The sequence below is a fragment of the Choristoneura fumiferana genome, chromosome 5 (genome assembly GCF_025370935.1).
Source record: "Choristoneura fumiferana chromosome 5, NRCan_CFum_1, whole genome shotgun sequence".
Lineage (NCBI taxonomy): Eukaryota > Metazoa > Arthropoda > Insecta > Lepidoptera > Tortricidae > Choristoneura > Choristoneura fumiferana.
Genome location: NC_133476.1, coordinates 18,186,952 through 18,210,750, shown reverse-complemented (window position 1 = coordinate 18,210,750; position 23,799 = coordinate 18,186,952). Strand labels below are relative to the sequence as shown.

The following is a 23,799-nucleotide window of genomic DNA, read 5'->3' as shown; positions in this document are numbered from 1 at the left end:
GATAAAAAGTAATCTATGTCAATCAAGGATAGTGTAGCTTACTAACGGTGAAAGAATTTTTAAAATCGGCTCAATAGTTTCAGAGATTCGACTACAAACAAAGAAGCGAAAAAAGTTTAGATATTTCCCTATCCCGTGGGAATTTCGAAAAATCCTTTCTTAGTGCGCGTTTACATCTATTAAGGAACATATATTCCAAATTTCAAGTTTCTAGCCCCAGTGGTTTGGGCTGTGCGTTGATCTATAAGTCAGTCAGTCAGTCAGTCAGTTTCTTCTTTTATTATTTACAAGTCCGAAAGGTCACAGATGTAACCTAATCATTGTCCGCATATATTTCCGCACCAGCAGCCAGGGCTCGTTAGTCCATGGAAAAACAATTAGCAAGAGAAATGTTCCTGCTAACTGAAACCTTACTTTATTCTCGGCAACTGAGTGTATCTCTTTTATACTCAGCTCGTTGGAAAAGGACCTGGATATCGATATAGGTATCTAGCTCGCCTCTAAAGCTTGTTATTGGTTTGCGCATACAGCTTTCGTACTAATAAGTGACATTATCACCGTGCTACGTGATATGCTATTTCCTTATTGAATTCTAATTTCCAACGCGGTGGGGTTTGATATGTGGTATCCGAACTCCGGACGGACTGAGCTAGATTCTATGTTTCTAGAGTAAGTAATTAATTAAGTCATGAATCACTTACGTCGGGAACAGGCTTCACTCAATTTGTGTGACGGTTTGTTTTGGTACGCGTTTTTTTTATTGTATCTTATCAATAGTAAAATCTCACTTTACTATTGATTGAGATTTTACTATTGATAAGATAATATTTTTACAGAGGGCAGTAGTGCCTAGAATATGGGCAGTTATTTAGTAAAAACCAGTAGAAAACCAACTCACTACAATGTCCTTCATTAGTAAACATTTTGTTACTAACGTATAATCATAAATCTTTTTAAAAGTCGCTGAGAGCACTCCTAAAACTTATTTTCCTTACGATAAACTTTAGTGTTCGACTGTTCTATTTATAGGCGTCATTTGTAGCAACTAGATACTTAGAAACCCGCGTGCATAAAAGTCCCTTCGATCGCAACTGCAGATTTTATGCAAGTAAGTTTTATTCATTTATCCAGCCGCGAGTCAATAAAACTTCTTTTTTTATGCCTTTGATAAGAAAGGTACGAGTAATATATGTATAGGTTCTTTGAGTAATTAGATTATTTGAGTTTTAAATCCACCGGCACTAACAGTCGCTTCTAGTGGACGAGGCAGAATGACATTACATCATGCACCCACTCGACGAAATTAGCAAACATGAACATTATTAGTTTTATACAATAAATTACTAAATCGTACCACATTGACCAGCCTCGTAGGGTCGTCGATGTCCTCTCTGGTTGGTTTGATTCCCGCGTCGTGTCGTCGTTGTCAAACGATGCGTGCCCGATAAATCGCGAGTCGACACCCGATAAAACAATGGGAGAAAGTCGCGATCGCACGATGGAAACCGACAAAAACCACGAGCTTTTAAAGGGTTTTTGAAACGGTACTGTTTACCTTGCAAGACGCGACTTCGTGTAAAGAGAACTTTATGTGAATGCAGAGACAATGTATAAAGATAAAGAAACTGCGATTACTGCGATTGTATTGATGCAGGGGGAACAAAGTGTGGAGTAGGATCATTAAAGTAAAGATACGGTAAATTTTGTAATCAATTATTTCACATAGCCTTTTGACATTCAAATACGGCACGGAATCATAAACACTTTATAAAAATAAAAATAAAACAATCTAATCTTATCATGTGACGTAGCGTTGCATGGCATTCCGTCATCCATAAAGGTGCTAATAAAGCAATAAAATTTTGTACGGTAATTGACGTCGAAAGTCCGGGCACGCATGTCGTAGCTCGGCTATAAAGTAATAATCCGTGCGGAACATCAGAAACTATAATAAGGCAAAACATTCCACGTCCGTCGATTGCTCTCAGACGTTCATCAAACAACCTGACTTTACCTGACCACAAACAACCCGGCTAATCCAAACATCACATTCCCCCTAACTACACTCTACAAACTGAACATCTCCTATTTATTCGTGTAACCACGATGATTTATACGTGCGACCATGTGACGTCTTCTGGATTCCTATTTAATTGTATCAGCTTTCATGCATCTCCCGTCTATGGAAGACATTATCTTTTCAATCGATTTTCAAGTCGTACGATGCATTCTGCTCGCTTGAATTCCTCACCAACATTATAATTAATATTTCCTTTGGCGTGCGAGATAGACGAAGAATCATTACGATAAGGAAATTAGTTATTAAATTAAAGACGATTTGCATGAATGAACTAAAATAATTTCCTTGCTCACCCGCGACCTTACGATAGCTAAGCTTATGCAAAATATGCGTATTCATGCAGTTCCTCCACCTCCACACTGTAAGAACACACACAAATCACACAAACCCATCTATCACCACCACCACACTACACTGACGCGTTTCGAACTCAAACAGAGCTCATCTTCAGAGTGACACAACCGTACACCATGCTACCAGTTGTTAGACTAACGAACCACAACCACCGTTTTAACTTGTCACTGTAACTCCCCAAGTACCCACATACGTTTTATGAAACAATTGTTGACAACAACAATGAGCTCTGTTTGAGTTCGAAACGCGTCAGTGTAGTGTGGTGGTGGTGATAGATGGGTTTGTGTGATTTGTGTGTGTTCTTACAGTGTGGAGGTGGAGGAACTGCATGAACACGCATATTTTGCATAAGCTTAGCTATCGTAAGGTCGCGGGTGAGCAAGGAAATTATTTTAGTTCATTGATATGGACCTCCGCAAAGTAACGCCTGATTCAATAAATGATTTGCATGAAGCTTGATGTTTAAGGCAAATATTGTCACACCTAGATCGAAAGCGGGTATGAATTCGAAATAATAGAAATATTGTAATTTAATCTACGTCTAATTTATGAAAGGCCTAAATTAAAATACTGTATTATTTGGAGTTGATGCCTTTTCTATCTAGACGAGAGATATATATGCATGATGATATGGTTTAACGACTGTTTTTTTGTCGTTCTTGAATCAGCGGCCGTGTACTGTGATTATTCAAATAAGCGACAAGCGAATGCATGTCGTCAGACAAGGTACCGTTGGTCCTACGTGATCCTAGCGCCTAGCGGCCCGAGGCCCGTCATTACCCATCCATTAACTTAGTTTCAGGATGTGGCACACTTTTACACGGGAAGGCAATTCGCCGCGGCACTTTATGCCGCTACGACAAGCTCAGACAAAATGTGCAATGGTCTTAAGTGGCCCGATCACTCGAGCTCGTATCAAAATGACGCTATTAAGATTAAGGCCATTGACCTACAGTGTTTGCTAATGCGCTTTTACTTTCATGCGACTAGTGACATCTAAATCAATAAGCCCTGCTTAAACTTGTTTCGCTGTATATGCTTTTTCTACTTAATTACACTCGATATTCTCATGAGAATAATCGGATAGATAAATGTTAACGCGTCGTAAAAGGACTGAATAAATTACTGAGGTGACAGAAAAAGCGGTCCGATTCTGCGACTAAAACGCGATGCGGTCCTATCAAGGTGTAGTTTTTTTTTTCGGGGTAAAAAATATGGCTGTGGAAGGAAATGGCGGGGTTGGGTTGGGGTTGGATGCGGCGACTGCTGAGTAGAGCAGCCTGTTCGTCGGGTCAGTCTCGTTGTGCCGAGTGCGTGCAGCGGTCGTAGAGGGGCGTCCGGCGCGCGCTTATCGCCTGTTGTCCGCGGCTTGCCGTCGAGAGCGCACGTGTTACCGGCATCGAATGCTCCGATTCCAAAGCGTACACCTGTGACTACGCAAATATTTGACGTGAAGTGAAAGACCATTGTTGGTTGTATCGTTTGTGTTTATATTCAAGAAGCAATACCTGATCTTTGCGATCGAAGTGATTGTAACGTGCTTAGTTTTTTGTGCTGTTGTGTTCGAAGGGGTCCGTTAACTCTCGTGATTTGAAGTATTCTCTGGTGCACGAGTTTCGGCGTCAGCCAAGGCGTCCAAATCTACAGTTGGATGAACGCCAACATCCCCGCTGCTAAGGTGAGCGAAATCTGAACCTTTGCCGATGCAAATGTAAATTTGCAGAAAACAGCTATAAACTGTGATGTTTTCAGGCTTATCTCCACTTATGCCGCTTATCGGCAACGTTCCGCATGCCGCATTTGGATATTAATGCTACATCATATTCCTGTTTACGATTGCGGTTTCACGGTTTTATCACTCGTGCGAATAGCAGGATGAGAATATTCCTGTTTCGATTAAAACTTACGTTTAATTGTTTTCTATTACCTTTTAATTAATTCTAATTCTTTCTTCTAACGTATTTTTTTAAAGCAGGAAAACAGTAATTTAAAATCCGGTTCGAAGGATCAAACTCACTCAAAGGTTTCATTTGAATTTACAATTAGGTTGATAGTTATTCGAACGCGTCTATGGGTGACATTTTTCCGCAATTTTAAATGGATCGTCAAACGGTTTTAACAGCATTGTATTCGCAGACAATAACTGTCCCTGTTCATTTCGAGCCACGCGCGTCTATTGTCTCAACGATTGTATAATTGCTCGACTCTCAATGTTACTTATCATTCATAACAGTTAAATATGTTTGTTGCAGTACCTCACATACACAATGATCATTGAAATGATTTCGCCGTCATAAAACACGCAACATAAAACAATATAAAATCATTTGCGTTGCCGACACTAAAAACGCTTATCGCTGTATAATCGTCTACATACACTTGACTATTTATTTTTTTAGTCTTACATGTTTCTTCTAAAGACCTCTTGATAGGAGCATTTTTTTACACTAGAATTTTCTTCTTTATTAAATCTCAGTTTCGTGCAGTGGGAATTATAATTTTTAGGGGCTGTTTCACCATCCATTGATTAGTGTTAAGTGACGGTTAAATGTGATGCCGTCTCTATTTTTTTTCTTCGAATAGACGGAGACTGCATCACATTTAACCGTCAGTTAACACTAATCAGTGGATGGTGAAACAGCCCCTTAATAAATTAAAGTTCTAAATATATATGTAGAGCAATCCGAATATAAACCAATACCAACTCCATGGTGTGGCATGTAATAACCACATTGTGCAACATACGCGCTGTAGATTTTTTCCACTGTTTAGTTTATAAATCATTTTTTTGTTGCGACTGACACAAGGTCAATATGAACGAAGTCTGTTATTATCTGCGAGCTCGTTATCTCGTACTTTTCAAGGGCACAATTACAAACTACGGGCTTATCTTAGCTCGCCGTTGGTTCGTTCTGTTAACTCATACATCAAGTTGTTAATCCACCCTGAAGCCTTTTATTGTTCACGTCAATATCGTACGATGTTCAGAGTTGTGCTAATGCCTACGATAAAATCTTAAAGAAATAATTAGTAGTAGGTATTTTTGCATTCTCTACATTTTTGCCAGCATTAATCTAAATGCTTCCTCCTCGCTAAATAAATGCTATTACTCACTCGGGAATCTCCAAGCGAATGAAGAGATAACTGTTTATCCGATGACAGACGATAACTTCTGACTCCTGCCTGCCGATTAATTCTTATCGGTGGTTCAGTCAGACAGCACGCCGCGTACGTGACTCCCTCAAGGGGCCTTTACCTCCCTGGTCACGTTTGACACACTCTTGAACAGGAGCTCCTCAGTCCAAAACAAACGTTTCTATTAACGCCCATTTGCTTACAAGCCTAACACTGAAATATTCTGAGTGCCATCTTTATCTAGCAGACGTGTACGCATTTCCTCTAGCTCAGTGATATGCTCAAGTGCTACGAGGCGCCTCTGACTCAGGGACTACTTCAGAAAATTCGACCTCCCCAAAATAGATGGAACGTGACTGTCTACCCCTGGTTTTTTTCGTCTTTGCGAATCGTCACTCATTCAATCTGAGGCGGTTGGCCTTCTGCCAGGACATCACGGATGCCAAGGTTTGATCCACTTTTACCTACAATCGAGCTTGAGACAGCCGTGGATTCGCAGTATTAAACGATGTCGCATGCAGTGGCAACGGTGCTTGACCTGACTGCGCGGCGCCTGTAAAACTATATTTATGTTGCCCAGATTGCAATGACCGCGGCAAAAATAACTTGTTAGCAGTTTTATCGTGACACTTTTTGCATATCGATGCTTTGGCTTGACGCTGTATCGCCGCAGCCTTGTTTTCTGGGACCGTCCCGTGTTCTTGATATATCTCTGGATTCGCGCTGCAGTTGGCCGCCTCTCTTATTACTGGGAACTGAAATTAGTTTTACGAGTGACGGCCGCAGCTATGACGCGGGTGCTACTCGCTGCTCGAATCAAACGCTCGGCAAGTCATTGTTACGTTTATTATTAGTTTCCATGAACCGTTTACGTTACACTCGTGTATTATGTCAGCTCTTGTTTCGTTTTCGTAACCCCGACTTGTATTTTGAAAGCGGATAATTACTTGCAGCGACTAAACAAAAGTAAATCTCTGACAGTCTTCCATGGGTCGACTCTTTTGTTCGATCCCGTCTCAGAGAATGCATTTTATTCTATTCGACGGCCGTTGTCTTGCTAAATCAATATTGACACAATGGAAGAGACTTTAGGAATACGAAGTGCACATTGTGAACAAGGATATTTATTGGTGTCATAAGGCCACCAGCTGCCAAACAATGCGTCCGCTTCACCAAAGTAATGCCTCCCATTAGAAGCTTAATTATTCATGTCATGTCGCCAAAAAACTGAAGCGAGAAATCCATGGTGACCTGCTAGGCAATCCAGTCGAGGCTGACTAATCACAATGATTAGATACAGATTTGGTTTCACTTTCTGATCCTATATTAGACTGCAATTTCGCTTAATCCGTGGACAGCCTTGGATCAAGTTTAGTTTCGGCAAATCAATCTCACGTTTTACCTCATTTGGTTCGTGGTGAATAATTATTTACAATTAATTCTTTTGCGAAGGTACAAAAACTATTGGGGTCTCATTTATTTTGGCTAAAGATTTAATGACTGTTAATATTGGTTAAGAGGTCGGTTACCGGTAAAAGCGACGAAGTTGACGACAATTCGCACAAGTTAAATAGACATTCTGGTGTTCTTCATCATAATATGCACTTTATAGTTTAGTGTTACATTGACACCAATAACGTCTCGCAGGCGTAGGGCCTGACGAAAAGAGAACAAGCACGTCGATACTAGATAATTGGAACAAGACAATTCGTATATGTATATGGAAGAGAAACGGGTTATTTAACAACTGTCGAAGTCGAATAACGGTTTGGGAGGGATAAAAAGCGTCTCAGTATTGCCATCCTGCAAGATTGGCAGCTCTCATTCGGAATGCGGCCTGACGAACACATTCCCAAAAGCTTATACAGATTAACTTAAAAACAAAATGGTCGTCGGTATTTTTTTTCTTTTATTCGACTGGATGGCAAACGAGCAAGTGGGTTTCCTGATGGTAAGAGATCACCACCGCCCATAAACATCTGCAACACCAGGGGTATTGCAGATGCGTTGCCATCCTAGAGGCCTAAGATGGGATACCTCAAGTGCCAGTAATTTCACCGGCTGTCTTACTCTCCACGCCGAAACACAACAGTGCAAGTTAATGCAATACACTGAATTACTTCTACATGATGTCAAAAAAATCCTGTATTTACGATAAGACGCTAAGGCTACTGATTACTAATAAAATATGATGGAAGTGGTAAAACATCGAAATTTGAAAAAAAATTGTATGAAGTCTTCTTGTAACTCAACCTCCGTACAAAACGAGCATTTTTTTTTCGAATTAAAATATTGTTTCACTTGTACCGTATTTGAAATCAGTAGCCTTAATACGAGTTAAAGAATAGGATATCTTATGTATTCGATAACTTTGTGAATTTCTAAAAATTTCCTGAAATGTCAATCTTAATTTGATTGATAGATAGATAAAAACGTTTATTTGGTACTACAAACACACACAATCAAGATTAGATACAAGGATACAAAACATCAGTCCAGACTTAAAAGTAAACATTTCATATTGCTTGTGTGCGCTGCAGTGCAAAAGGGCCATGGTTCAGTGGTCAACATTGCTCGGGGGAGCAAAACTCTGATTTTACGCCACAACCCAGAGGATCGGGGACAAATGTTTATTACTGCTCCAATCATAATTATACAATACTTATAAACAAAACAAAACAAACAGTGTGAAAGCAAAATAGTTGCATTTTCAATTAGGGGAACAAGAATGTAATTTTTGTTTAATTGTGTAGGCAGTACTTGTGTGTAGGTGGCTACCAAATGATACATTGAGTCAGTGACAAGGGAGAAAAACAATCACGATAAATAAATAAATAAATACCAAGCACCAAGCAGCCCTCAAACTGAACCATCACAACAAACATGCAGCCACCCAGCATCTTACCCTAAATCATAAAATTACACTCGAAATCGAGTACCGAGCAACCGCCTTGCTTCTGCAAGAGTAATAATAACTTAAGGTGTCTTATAAAATATTTTTTGATTACTTAATAGCGACATCACTTGTCCGGGTGAGCGGTTAGTTCCGATGAGGTGCTGAAAGTTTCTCGATGAGGGCTAAAGCATAGATGTCGCTAGTGTCGCTGCTTAAGTGACAAAAAAGAAACAAACAAGCTGAGATATGTGGTGCATAGGCGAAATTTGTGTTTGTACTCCTGTCCAGTGGTGGTGTAGCAGTATAGCACGCAGCACGGAATGCTGAGGACCTGGGTTCGATTCCCAGCGCTGGTTTCTTTTTCTGGTTTTTCTGTGCCTCTATGTTTCAGTTTGATTTTACGGGATGACCGTAAAAGTAACAAAATTTGGAGTTGAAATAAAAAATACAAAAAAAGACTCCAAAAACCAATATTTGCCTGAAAAGTGTTTATAGTGTATTTTTCAGAAGGCAATATTGTATATCCACTTATCTCTACTAAGTTTTGAGTTTCATTCTGATCACCTCTCCATAATCAGCGTACAGTTTTATCAATCAGACACAGGACGGCAAAAAAAATGCTAATTACAAAATTTATGTTAATACCTATTCTACTTTATTGCTGTTACGTTTAGGAGGTAAGAAACTGAAATAGCCGTTATATTAAATTTATGGCAGCGTTTTAATAGATTAGATTTATTACTATAAATAAATTGATTTGTCGCATGATTTATGAAACACGAAGTTTATATTAGCTATTTAAATTATTTTATAGCCCAGTTTTCAGTGTTATAAAGATTTATTACATTCTAAATTGCTTTTTAAAAAGCTTCGAATCTATCTAATCAAGTCCTAGTAACTGCTTCTCGTGGTCTAGATATTTAAATGTCGTGACATTTATGCTCCAGTCACCTAGGTGCCGTGTTTTAACGGTAAAGTTAATCATAATCCAGGTTCTTGGTAACCACCATAGCGGCGCCTTAAGCTGGGAATGTGTGTTAAACACACCTGAACCACTTCCGAGAAAGTGTACCCTGGTTTCTTCGTAACATACATGAAATTAAAAACTCTAAGGGCTTGTAACTGAATTGCCTTGCCTTTAGTGTGAGACTTCCCTCAGGCCTAGGCAAATTAAGTGCACAGTGACACCACGGAAATACTTACAAATAGGCAACTGTTCGTTATTTGGCCAAATAATACATAGTTAAGGTATAGTACAAACATCAAAAATATTGTCATCAATATAAACCCGATTAGCAATGTTGTGACGATAATTATATCCAAATAAGATGGAATTACGTTATTTACTTTTTATATGTATATTTATGTTCATAGATTTTTCTAGATTATTGTACTCACCGATTCAATGTAATCCTTTTTGAACCAAATTCTGTGCAAAAACCCATTTTATGGCTATTTAACAAAGCTGGGATAGTAAATAACTACATGGGTTGTTAGCTATATAGGCTCCACATCGGTTTCGATGACGGCGACCCTGACTAAATATATCCTTGTATATTTTTTTTCAAATCAATACAATGTTATCTCAAAGATAGAAGATCAATCGTACGCGAGAACACATTGGACCAACCGATTAGCGGGTTGTCGCGAACACAAAATGTTTGCGCTATTTATTGTCTTATGTTATGGTTCCCACCATTCTGAAGCCTCGCAATTACCACTCCGTTTGTCTGTCTACAACATGGATCAGACATTTGAGTAAGTTTACAAATACTTAACTTTCTTTTGCTTCAGTCACTCAACTTAGCAAAGCTTGTCAATGCTCTTAGTTACTAGAAAGTGTAAGTTAAAGTTTACATTCGCCATTACCTTCTAATGTTACTTTCGTTTTTTTGCTATCGTTTTTGATATGGCCGCGAGATTTTATATCGCGAAGTGGCGATCTTACAATGCTACACAAAAACCTGGCCAGTCCGGGTGAGCCGCACGAGCTCTTTTATGGTATCATTGAAAAAACGACAGCTGGGCCTCCCCATATTAGTGCACTCACGGCGAAAGGTGTCGCAACCTGCACTGCCTTACTGGAACACGAATAACCCTAATAAATTACGTTGAACAGTAGCTCCTAAGGCACCAATTAATTTATCTCACCCTGCAACGTGGCCGTTTAAACTTCTCGAGTGACCTGTATTCGGTTCGTAATAGAGCACGTTTTGGCGCACTCCTACGATGTTGTTAGTGCTAAGTAATTAATTAAAAACACATAAAGATTTTTCCGCGAACAGATTAGTTGCGAGAAAAGAGAAAATACCTTTTTATGGGCCGGCTCAACTTCGAGACCGCATTAGCGGCATTCTTGTTTCTCTTACGATGGATGTACGCGCTGGTGTTTAGTTGCGAAGTCGCCTTGGCGGGAGTTATTGAGACAATGTTTATTATCGTCGTCTCTTTCTGCTGACATGTTTATAGCCCATAAGTCACATACATCTAAATCACAAATCATCGCTTCCTCGATTGCTCATCGTACACCCACAGGCAGGGCGGTAGGAGAAACCCGTGAAATATTGCAATGCATCCATTATTCATTAATTAACCCACTATCGCTAACACCATATCTGGATATCCTAGGATGCAATGCAACTGGTGATGCTCACCATTTATTAGAGAACTAAGCTGATAACCTTTTCCAGAAGTTACGTTATTTTGTAACAGGTACGAGTAGGTAGTGTATGTATAAGTAATTCAACACTGTGTTAGTAAACGATAAATACCACGTTTTCTCTGTAAATGTTTCCTAACGGCCAATGTGTGGACATGTTTATTTGCTTTCCGCATTCTATATACTCTAGAGTAAGATACTTTTTGATCTGAAACAACAAATTGAAATGCTTCCGTTGTGCAATACATTCGTAGTTAATGCATGAATGCATGACAATGGTTTTGTTTTGTAGAAAATTTCATAAGAAATTCTTTTCCTCGTCGAGTTTAATCGAATGACGTTCAACGAAAAAAGTAGTTTGCCAAGGCTCCAGGAAAACTTTGTTTTCCTTTAGACTCCGAACACGACAAAATAATGATTTACCGCGTGCACTTTAAAATAAACATCAGCAAACGACGGATATAGGATTTATGTTTCTGTTTTGAAACATTTATGATATACTTGTGTTCTGCAAGCAAATTATATTTTTGCTTGCAGAACATAGCATATCATAACGTAAATGTTTGGCCAAGTTTGTACCTACTCCGTGCTCTAAAGTTAGAGGTGAGATTATAATCACGAGCAGTGTATTCGCTCTATAGCACCACTGTTGTATAAGTCCCCGTCAAAAGCGGTGTCGAAGAGGATAAATCAACACGTTCCCTTAGTTAACTCCTGACTTTTGAACTCGAGTACCACGAATCTGCGCTTCGGCCGTGTCTCGGCTGTTCGAACAGGCCAGAGCCGTGTAATGATCGCATAAACCGCAGACCCATTTATATCGATGTCGGCGAATTGTCGTGTCGGACTGCACGACGACGACACGACACTGTCGCAGCAATTAGCGTCAACGCAGCGGGGGGTGAGACTCGTTATCCACCACAATGTTTACTTTGATACGGTTGTATGTTTTATGATGACGAGCTAATTTTGGAACCCTGTCCTTGGCTTTCGTATAACCACAGCGACGTATCACATGTCTTGGCGCGTATCACGTTTTATGTTTTATATTTTATTAGCTATTAATTACAAGTTTCGTTAGTATGCTAATGATTTAACAGTGAAGTAATTTTACGATGGCTTAATTAGGAGTTTCACACATAGGTACGTTATGTAACGTGTTAGTAGAAATTTAATGAAATTTATTTAGATACACAGTTAACAACAATTTATCCGTCCATTTCGAAAAAATATGGAAACAAAATAGATTAATGCAACGTTTTTTCGAAGTGTTGGAGAGTCGCTGGATACACGTTGTAGCAAAAATTTGTATCATGCTACAACGTGTACGATCTTGGGACGTAAACATCGCAAAGCTTATTAGTCGCATAGCCTATAAACATTGGGTTAGACGAGTTCTGTAATGGAGTCTGCATCTCCAAAGACGTAGTGTAAGACACCCTCCGGCTTTAAGGAGTGATGATATGCATAGGAACGTAGAAATGAATGTGGAGAGCAGACTGGGGCCGATGGCGCGCCGCTGGCGATGCCAATGTGCAGTGGACTGAGATCGGCTGATGATGATGATTGCTACACAGAATGTAGGTCGATATGAATAAAACTAAATTGCCATTGCAGCTTTATAAGCCTGTACCAAATGACCCTTTAACCAGTTCATGCTACAGACCCTTCTCTACCTGTCCTAATCATGTTCCAAGCGTAAGGTCAAAGCCAAAGTTAGCCTACGGCGTCGAACCTACAAATCTCTGTTTCGCCTGTCAATTGAACTCGAAAGTGTTATCGATCAATCAGTCATTTGACGCTTGAGGTGAAATGTAGGCCGTTGGTCAAGGTGCTACATACTTAAGAGGGGTTTTGTTATCATTTTACAATCGACTAGACCTTGCACTGTTTAGTTTAACTGTAATTTTGACGGAACTGTGTTGAAATTTAACGTAAGATCAGCGTCTTTAACAAATTACTTAGTACTAACATACATGCAAAAATGAGGGTAAACATAGCTCTGCCTACACAGTATTAACATTCACACGTAATTTGTACAGTCTACCCGGGAACATGTCGGGACTTCACATGATAGTTAACCACGGTCTACATCCTGTATAGTAATAAAATATAATACCTAAGTATAACAAATACACTTGATTTGCTATGAAGAGTACAATCAACTAAAGTCAATTTAATATTGCGCGGTATTTCAATGAGTACTCGTAACTATACGCAAATACGACCGAATCGAAAGTACACAGCGGGGCTACTCCAAAATTCGAAAATCGAAGTTCGTCTCGTTCCGTCCCTCTGACACTTATCCTATTTAATACGAGAGTGAGAGGGACGGTACGATACAAACGTCGATTTTCGAATTTTGCTGTAGGCCCTCAGTTCATATTCAATGTAACTTTAAAAAGAATCCGAACAGAACCGTTTTCTTTTGTAAGACTTCTAAAATAATAAAAGAGCTCAAAAGAATTGATTAAGTCAAGAAGACACCGAAACAGATTAAGAATTTAGAAATGGGAAATAAAAATTAGAATATCGTCAACATAAACCTATAAAGTAACGAACATCATCAGCCCCCAATTATTCAATTCGCATCGAACGTCGCGAGCCGATGACATGCGGGCTCCAAATGATACGGGAGCATTTGAATAAACAAATTACTTGCCCACTTCACCACTGATGTTGATTTATGGAACACTAGCAACCGTCCGCGGCCTTGCCTCCATTCATGCTCAATATACTGAGAATTCTTGAGCCTGGATCACTTCACGTTTAATGCGACTTCCTTTCGCATTTATCAAAGGATCGTGGGCTTTAGCACTTTAAAATTCAGGTCTATTATTGCATGTAGTTTCAATATTATTGTTATTCCAATAATGTAGGTACCTAAATTTACTCTTACGTAAGAAACTAATGTTCATTACAAATGATTGACGCTACATATTGGAACTAAACTACTTAGAATACCCTTAAATCTGTTTGTTATTCAATAACACGTGATGACACATAAATCTGTCTAACTATAAACACATCGTCTCTACCTGTAAACAAAGCATTTGGCATGTTGGCAACCTGATACGTCGATCTTTAACAAAATGAACATCGACTACTGTTTGAACATTCAGAGTACGTGGGCCGTCATAACATTACTAAAGTTTCATTTAATTAAACTTGTCTTATTAATGCACTAACTTCATAACATGACAACGCAGTGAAGACTCTGCTCCTCTAAGATAAGGTTGACGAATTACAAAGTTCTACGAAGTTAGTTGAGAGTCAGGGGAGCGACCTAGTTCGCAATATTAAAGTTCCTCCGTAATGAATGGTATGAATACAGAGTATGTTTGAATGGCTGCTTAGTTCATCAAGCCCCTTTCATCTTGGCTTGTGGGGTTTCGTAGCATTGTATAGGTACCTACTGGATTTGCAAAGTTACTTACTACTTATACCGGGTGTGACCTGTATTACGAGCAAAAAATGAAAACATAGATCGTCCACGTCAAACTCAACAACATTAGTTCAGCGACTTAAAAAATAATGGAGTCTTTGAATTTTCCCTTTTTCATACAAATTAAATAATGCTATCAATGTACGCCATCCTAGAACACAACTGACGTCGCCTGTCACGCTACAAACATCAAGCATTTTGCTTTACATTGCTTCTTCGAATAAACTTAAAAGTGTAATAAAAATAAAAAACTAATTATTTTTAAAAGTCGCTCATCTATGGTTGTTCAGTTTGAGGAGTATGATCTATGTTACAATAGGCCACACCCATTATGGTTGAACGCACACTGTTGTGTGTGTAAGAAAGTGAACGTCGCGTTAAAAAAAGGTCTACCTTACAGGTAGGTTAGTACCTAAATATGAAAAATGATGTCTATTTGCTTTTATTTATTGCTTATTATTATTTTTAATGATATTTATTACTAACTGCAAAGCTGTAAATTCGGAGCATAGAAAAACAGAAAAAGTGTTTTGGATTTCTGTAGTTAGATATGTAGGTATGTTATGTTATTTAGACATAGCTAACGAATAACTAGTCTGTAAGCTCTTCATTTAAAAGTTATAGTTTAATTCGTACGGTAAAGTCCACATTTCCTACAAAATCCAGGCTATTATTTATTTTATAGTTATTATTACAACCAGGACTTAAACGCGACAAAATTATTGCAGAAATTACCTAAATACTCGTGACCACAGCTACTGCAATGTGGTCGAAACATCGAGGTAATTTTACTATAATGCCCGGCCACTAAGAAGTTAATCCTGACACATTGCACAACTATGAAGTTCCTGATTATTGTTAATGTCAACCATTGAAAAAAATGCTATACTTACTACTCTGTCGCACGCAACAAGTAAGCATTGCATTTTTGTCCAAGATTCATATTGATTATTTTCAGAAAATTCATACTTTTGCAATGTGTCAGGATTTACATCATAACGGCCGTTGACTATAGTAATTTTGCTAGGTGCACTGACGAAATCGCAAGGTGGGTGCAAGTAGCGAAAGTCGTTCATTGTGGCGTTCTAAGGGGAGGCTTTTGTTCAACAGTGGTCGTCTAATGATAAATTCCCGGAATATAATTATTACCTTATTCAGAACAAATCAACACTACAATTAATTAAATTTGATACAATTCAGTTTTACTACACAACACGCGTCGGAAAACCTGCCAAGCAGTCTGCTAAGTAAGCCCCTCGCGAAGCACTACAAAGTCTTGTACCAGTACACGACGATTATAGATCAACGGATATTTGCCGATGTAATCCGCCGTTCTGAGAAATGGTCGTCAACCTCGGGCAAAAAACATTCCGTTTTAACCGCATGCCGATTATTCGCGCCCAACATTAGGGCAAATTACAGGGACTGCTCTGTAAACCGCTGAGTTTCGCTATGGGTTTGATATTGATGTTTGTTAGTGCCATAGACTTCTTGAAAGGTAAGCTCAAGAGCTGACATATAGGTGAATCGCGTAAGATGTACCAAACTTAGTGATGAATTTGTGTCATTATAAATTTCTTTCTTTCTTACATATGTTTATAACAACATTAATACTAATTTGCGGAATAAAAGACGTGTTTACTTTCAACATGAAACTACCGTGAGACTCACTCATATTAAATATATTGTCATGTTTCGGGCTAAACTCGATTTAAGACGTGAGTTATCCGGGTCAATATATTTAATATGTGTTTACTTTCATATCAGAAGAAGAAAAATAAAATATTCATAAAAATAATATTAGGCGTCTTTACGGCCAGTATTTAAAAAAAAAATCAATAAACATCAAATAAGAAATTATAAATGTAAATAAGAACAAGTATCTAATAAGTACGAACTAAATAAAATGTTATATTCCTAAATTATTTTGCAAATTGCTCATCGCAATGCTTGTTACAAAGTTAACTCCCCGAAAAATATTTCGAAATTCCTGAATTTTGTGGTAAAAATTAAAGCCTGGAATAACAAGTACTTATTGCGCATGCTACTTGACGTCACAGTTGTTGTCATATTTGGAATAGTTCACCGGTTTGTTTCCAAAACAACAGCTCAATCATATTTATCTGAGCGTGTGACTGTTTTGCAAAGCTACTTTATCTCTGGCGCCATAGTATAAAAAATAAATTATAAACAAATCTTCACGGTTCTATAGGAAGAAATGAAGCGCCATATTCAGGCAACAACTGACTATAAATCTCAATCCCCATTCTGCTAGAAGATCCTTTGAAACAATTGAACTAACATCTTCATCACAACACTGGACACGTTCTAGTTCCATCTTCAAGATTCTGGGTAACCTTGAGTACGTGTTGCAGATCTCATGAAAGCCGATGTGGGTCTAGGGGAGCTGGCCTGCTTTAATTTCCTACCCTGATGCAATCGCGAAGACTTACCGACATCACTGATAAGATCTCATCTTGTGTCAGTCAATAAACACAAATTCACTGCCCGCTTCAGACTCAGGTCGCGTCGGCGCATACTGAAAGTGTATCACTAGTCCATACGACATTGTTGGCACTTGTCTGATCTGACTCACCGTCTGTTTATCTGGCTGATAACTATTTGATACTTTCTACGCTACAGTTTTATTGACTTGACCTTTAGATAGACAGTTAAATTAACAGTCAACCGTTTTTATGCACAATGAACGTTCATTAAATGCTTGTACCCACTTTGTTTTAAATTCATACTTATGTCTTAAGTTGCAATGCATCAAAATATTGAAGGGCGATTATTCAAGCGTTTCACCGTCTCAATTTTCTGGACACACTTCTGTAAAAATGGGCGAATATTCTGATACATTTTTTTAGTTATCTGGCAGGAACACGGGAACTCTACCAAATAATTGTAAAACGACATCAAAATCTACAGCCAATTCGTAAAAAATGTGACCAGATAAATGAGGCGATTGAATCGCTCGAATAATCGCCCTAAATGCATGTATTTAAACTTATCTTTTAATAAGAATTTATATTACATTTAATATAAGTAGGTACTTAGTTTTCTCCTACACATCCAGAGCAACTTTGATTACTTAGTCGTTCTCTGTTTTTAACCCCCGACGCAAAAAGGGGAGGGGTGTTATAAGTTTCTTCGCTATGTGTGTCTGTGTGTCTGTCTGGGGCACCGTAGCTCTTAAGCGGGTGGACCGATTTCAATGCGGCTTAGATATGTTTCATCATAACCTAAAGAACAAAAAGTTGGAAAACCCCCGACGTTGTCACTTTAAAGTTCAATATCTCAAAAATATATCTAAATATATTTAAATAAAACATATCTAAGAACCATTGCTAGAAAACCTGCTTTCAAAAAAAAACCGCATTCAAATCGGTTCACCCGTTTAAGAGCTACGGTGCCACAGACAGACACACATAGCTGTCAAACTTATAAAATCACTCTTTTTGCGTCGGGGGTGAAAAATCGGTTAAGCCGCTTTTGATACATTGAACTTTGAAGTGACAAAATCGGGGGTTTTAAAACTTTTTTGTTGGTTATATACCCACTGCCCTATCATGTCAGTAGGTATAATCATCTACGTACACCATATTATATAGGCACCTTGGTCGTCAAGTTATGTACAATGCATGTAGATCATTGTGAGCTCTACGACAGTTCATTTACTTCTGCTGTCATTATGTAGGTATCAACTAGCTATATTCAGGTCAGGAACTGTTTCTACAGTGGCGTAGCTACCAAGGGGCTAGGCGGGGCAGTGCCCCGGGGCCCTCAAGCTCAGGGGGCCCTCGAAATTCTGCTTTATAGCTGATGATAAAGTTGCTTAGCATTTTTAAAGTATTTGTATATATAATGATTTTACTTCAAAAAACATTACCAGTTTTGATAGCAGTGGGCCCCATTTTTTTATTTGCCCCAGGGCCCTAGGTTACCTAGCTACGCCACTGTGTTTCTATATGACTTTTTACTCCACTATGGCATGACAGCGGTGCCTTAGTTACAGTTAGCACAGGATGCGGTTTAATTGCATGCGGATCACGCTTCCGCTGCGCCGACGCACAATGCCGACCGATTATCGTATCGGGGCTGACGCGAGGAACCGGGGCGGAAAACGCCGGGAAACCACCTAGTACAACTAGTTCCTCAAAAATGTTCAAATCTAACATTGGCTGGAACATAATTATGTTTATGTACTAATGTTAATGTCTTTCAAAGCCATAAAATAAATAATAAGTATGTTTCATAGTTTACAAATTATCTATTTATGTAGTCTTATGTATAGTAATAAAACTGTGTAGTATATCTCTGTAGCGGTCCGAGGGTCACCAACGGTGCTGGCTGAAAATCAGCGCTTGGGTGTTTATTATTAACGCTTCAGCATTATGCTGAGCCAGTGTCCGATTCACAACCGCAATGACACATACCAAAGACTACAGTATATATATTTCCTACGTGTTGTCTATTTGTACTTAATACTATTGTTGTGTCTTGTGTTGTGAATAAATGTATTTTCTTTCTTTCTTTTCTTTACATCATCAACTGTAGCTTTTGTACGTCTCATTGCTGAGCACAGGCTGTATCAGGGTGTATTCTGATTGTCTGTGTAGTTAACATGCACGTGGTATTTAGGTACACTTTACTCGGTTAACTCTATCATCATCATCATCATACCAGCCTTAGGATGTCCATTGTTGGACATAGGCATCCCCCAAACTAACGGTTAGCTCTGTAGAGTTTACTTCCCTGGATTGAATTGGATCCCAGTGCCTTAGCATGCACGCTAACTACGTAGTACGTGCTCAAAAAAAATGAGAACCTGGAACTACTTTATTTTTAAAGAACGCCCTTATCGTTTTAACTGACTTCAAAAAAGGAGGAGGTTATCAATTCGGTTGTATTTTTTTATGTTTGTTACCTCAGAACTCCGTCATTTATGAACCGATTTGAAAATTTATTTTTGCGTTCTTCTAGGAATGTCTTCAATTAAGTTCCATAAGCACCAAATCAGGATCTGATGATTGGATCTTAAGGAAGTCGAGGGAACTCTTCAAATGTTGTAGTGACACGTATAATAGTAAATTGGATATATTTAGTAGTAACGGAGTGATTTAAGCACAATATAAAGTGCGTAGGTGAGGTAGATGACTGTAGGTCCACTCCTGCTGGCTCGTGCTGAGGCACCGACCGACTTCAGACTGGTAGAAAATTATTTTCATAGTTTTTTGTAGTCGGTTCAATTTTTTGTTATAGATTATCTGCACCGTGCCCCATCTTACAACCGAAACATCCTCCAAAAGCAACATTTTTTCTAATAATGTGCATCATGTTGCAACGATTTGTATTTCGATTATTATGCTAATTCAAAATCGATTGTTTTCTCCCCTTCTCTGCGAAATATTGCATCGAATGTTCGTAAGATTGGCCTACTCTTTCCCTCGTGACACGAGTAAAAGAGAAAAGGTATTTGACTATTTAATTCAGATATGGGATTGGAATGAAGGGTTGCGTCTAGGCTAGCTATACAGGGTGTCAATTTATTGCCTATTATTATACAAAGAAAATTTATAACGTGGTAACGTCCGTATCGCCCCTTTATGGGCTAGTAATATGATTTTGTAAATCCGGTATTTTAGGCCTGTCGGTGCAGGATAAGCATAAATCAAGGAAGAATTGCTTTATGTAGGAGATAGTAGAAAACACCAAAATGGTTTGCATATGATACTGGTAGTAATACTTCTTATATAACTCTGGAAAAAAAACAAGTTCGTCTGTTTTTAAGGGTTTCTTGCTTTACATTATCTACTACTTGGCACTGCTGCCTATCCGTCTATGGCTGTATCTTTTGAGGCACAATAGAAAGACACACCAATTTTTAACAAATAAATGAAAACAAAGAAAATAAAATCAAAACTTAAATTCAAAGAGGATAGAAAGAAATAAGACATTTTATAAAACCGTGCGAACTGGGCGTAATGATTTCAGCAATCAAATCTCTTATTTAGATAACGCTTACGCAAAAAAATCATATTCATTTCTTCTTATGTTCTATCTGCACACTTAGGGCGACAGCGCCCTGAGAGGGTCTTCATAAAAGGGGCCAGAGGACCAGAGGGCTAGGGTCGGAGGGCCGGAGGACGCGTGGCGGTCACGTGCGAGTGTGTGCGTGCATCCACGAGCCGATGAGTCTACATTGTGATGTGTTTATTACGGAGCTTGGAAAACTGGATTTTCCACCGCTGTTTAATCGCTCGTATCTGGGTTGCGTGGGAAACGTGGTCATACTAAACGGCATTGGTTTTTAACCCCTGACGCAAAAAGAGGGGTGTTATAATTTTGGCCACTATATGTCTGTCTGTGTGTCTATCTGTGGATCGGGTGGCTTTTGCAACAGGTTTGCGATGGTTTTTAGGTTATTGGTTGTTTTGTTTGAACTTGTCAGTTTCTGTGCTTGCAGTTTCCTCGTTGGTTTACTCAAAGAGTTATTCATAAAATTATTTTTATTTCACAATGCCATAGAATATTAAATATGATTGCGCGCTTATATTACAGACAGCAAGTAAAGGTCATTAAAAAAATGTTATCGTATTACTATCTAAATGTAAACCAAAAACCGACAGCTTTTAAAGAGCAACCTGTAGTAAGTATCTTAGCATAAAACGCAATAGGTCGTTCTAAAGTGATATGGCCGTCAGTCACTTACTTTGTAAATTTTCTTCATGTATCTTTTCGTTATTTTTATGAGGTGTTCTTTAAAGTTTATCTTATTGTATTTTAGATAATAAACAAAAACTACAGTTTAATAAACTTTGTAGTTAAAAAGTTACGTGCGAACATTATCGCTAAAAATAAACGCAAAATACATAAATGATACTCAGACCGATGTTGATTAATTTCGTCACCTCTTTTGTTGTCGTCCATAAAGCGTAACCCGGCCTCTTATTCAATCGTTCTACAACAGACACTACTCTATCTCTATCACACATATAGAGAACGACAAAGCTGGATGACTAGCAGGGGCGATTCGTAGGTCAATTGTTTTGTGCAACGCTTTTGTTAAAAATAAAAAGTCGATTTTTTTCCAACGTCATAATTTTGAAAGAGCTTTTGTAAGGTACATTTTGTAGTGACATACGTCGTTTTGTGTGTGACATGTTCTTAGTATTGTGCGCTGGAGTTGCGCAGCGCATGTGTATTGTGCATTGTACTGTAGAGGGCGGAGATCAAAAATGTTCCCCTGATGTACCCATGTCTAGCTGTTTTTTATTATTTTAATTCTCACGGGTAAACTTTGTAGTATGGTAGAAAGAAAACTCTATTCGGTGATCATAATAGTATAGTACCTGTGCCGTTTGTTTTTGTTTGTTTGTTCGTTGTGTAAGTATAACGGTTTTTTTTTCAATTTTGGGGTTGAAGGTTCAATAATTAAAAATATACTCATCTAATTGGATTTACATCATATAATCTTGCAATCAATTATATCATCTTTCTGCGTTAAGCCTTTTGCCACCTTTATTAAACTTTAGCAATCTGAAAATGTACTACATAATTTAGCATAGGTGCCACAAAAAACCCAAATAGGACACAAAATAGTTATTTGTAGCAGCTAAACCGGTATCAATGCAAGTATTCCCCTATTTGATCAAAATGCAATAAAGAGCGAAGCACGTGTAATAATAAACCAATTAACTGAAACCAAAATAACTCACACGTTGCGGGTTGTTAGTTTCGCATTCAATTGTTTACATTATAGACATTAATAATTAGATGTACGTCTATACGCGATTTCATTACAACTATTATTTTAAGTGGCGAGCGCAGCGTAGGACGTCCAACGAGGTAGACGGATGATCCGATTAAAGCCGCAGGTTCGCGGTAGATGCAGGCCGCTACGAATCGAAACAACTGGAGGTCTTAGGGAGGCCTATGCCAACAGTTCTCGTCCCACGGCAAATATGATGATGATGATTTTAAAGCCGGAGCAAAGATAGTCATACCGTAAAGTTCGAATACATCTGACCCCTTAACCAAAACTCATTCAAGCGAAATCGCTCGAAGCGATCAAAACTATTTTACTAGCAATGTTTATTGGCGAGAGAGCTTGCGGGAGAATGCACCACTCAGCCGACACAGTTAATTTCAGTACACTCTCGCGGCCATTGTCATGGCAGGTGCAGGCAGCGTAAAAGATAAGGCCTGGCCACATCACCACGGCGTCGCTAACGTGAAATAGCGCGGCTCTCGAGTGCGGTACGTTCCCGCATCGTGCAGATATGGGGTGCTGAACCGTGTTGAGCGGATGTAACCAACCTCGCACAGTACAGTCACCTCCATTTATATCTGCTACAATGGAGTGTCCAAAATATCTGACACGCCTATCGGCTGTAGAAATAAGATAAGATAAGATATCATTTATTGCCACAACACATAGTACAACGCAGACTTAATTAATTTAGAACTAGACTTAAACACTAACATTTGCTGTGGCAAAGGGGATGTACTCAGCGTATGCTGTGAGTTAGGGTTCAATAGGCTGCCCTGACTGGCACAGCGCTGATTTTCAGTATACCCCTTTAATACAACCCCGTTGTCAATCGATGGGTGCTGATTTTGAAAGCATAAATTAAAAAAAAAATAGAGTCGTTGTGTCAGATATTGGTGCACAGAAAATGTAATAGCACTGTGCTCAGAAAATTAGGGTTGCATGCATATCCTTTGGTAACGTAAATAGTCCAAGGACAGCAAAAACTATTTATTTTCGTGAAAGCGAATTTATCGGGCTATCGTGGCCACCGAGAGGTACCTAATGCTGTGCAAACGCATGATTTCAAAGGCGTTTCACGTTAGCGACGCCACACTGTGGTAGTTAATGTGGCCCAGCCCATATTCTAGTCTAGGGTTTGATTCTCTAAACGCACCTCGTTACCTACTTCATCACTGCGAGCAACACAAATCGTAACTTAACTATTTGACTTGACTCGCTAGTATTATTAGGAGGCATAAATTTATTTATTTATTTACGATGTCTTTACTATGGTGATTTAATAACATCAACGCTTGACCAACGTCAAAGTACCTGTCTCCATTAAAATGACTGCAAGTGAGCGATTCAAGTTATGATTGTCTGTCGAGTACAACGATGAATCCTCGAACAAGGTTTGTTTAGATAATTTGGATGGGAGGAAGTAGGAAGGAAATTCTGCACGATCGAAAGCATC

At 38.7% G+C, this 23,799-nt stretch overlaps 1 protein-coding gene across 9 annotated transcripts in view; it reads left to right on the top strand.

Moving 5' to 3' along the window:
• The window catches only part of LOC141428304 (rho GTPase-activating protein 23-like), a 385,604-nt gene that overhangs the window by 196,826 nt on the left and 164,979 nt on the right, over positions 1-23,799 (top strand). The window contains exon 1 of one of the 9 annotated variants that reach the window (XM_074088237.1): positions 3,746-4,112. The exons of the other annotated variants lie outside the window; for them this stretch is intronic. Within the exon in view, the coding sequence (XP_073944338.1) occupies positions 4,086-4,112 (27 nt within the window). The 5' untranslated portion in view covers positions 3,746-4,085. Of the gene's footprint in view, positions 1-3,745; positions 4,113-23,799 lie in introns of those variants that run through there. 9 annotated transcript variants of the gene reach the window in all.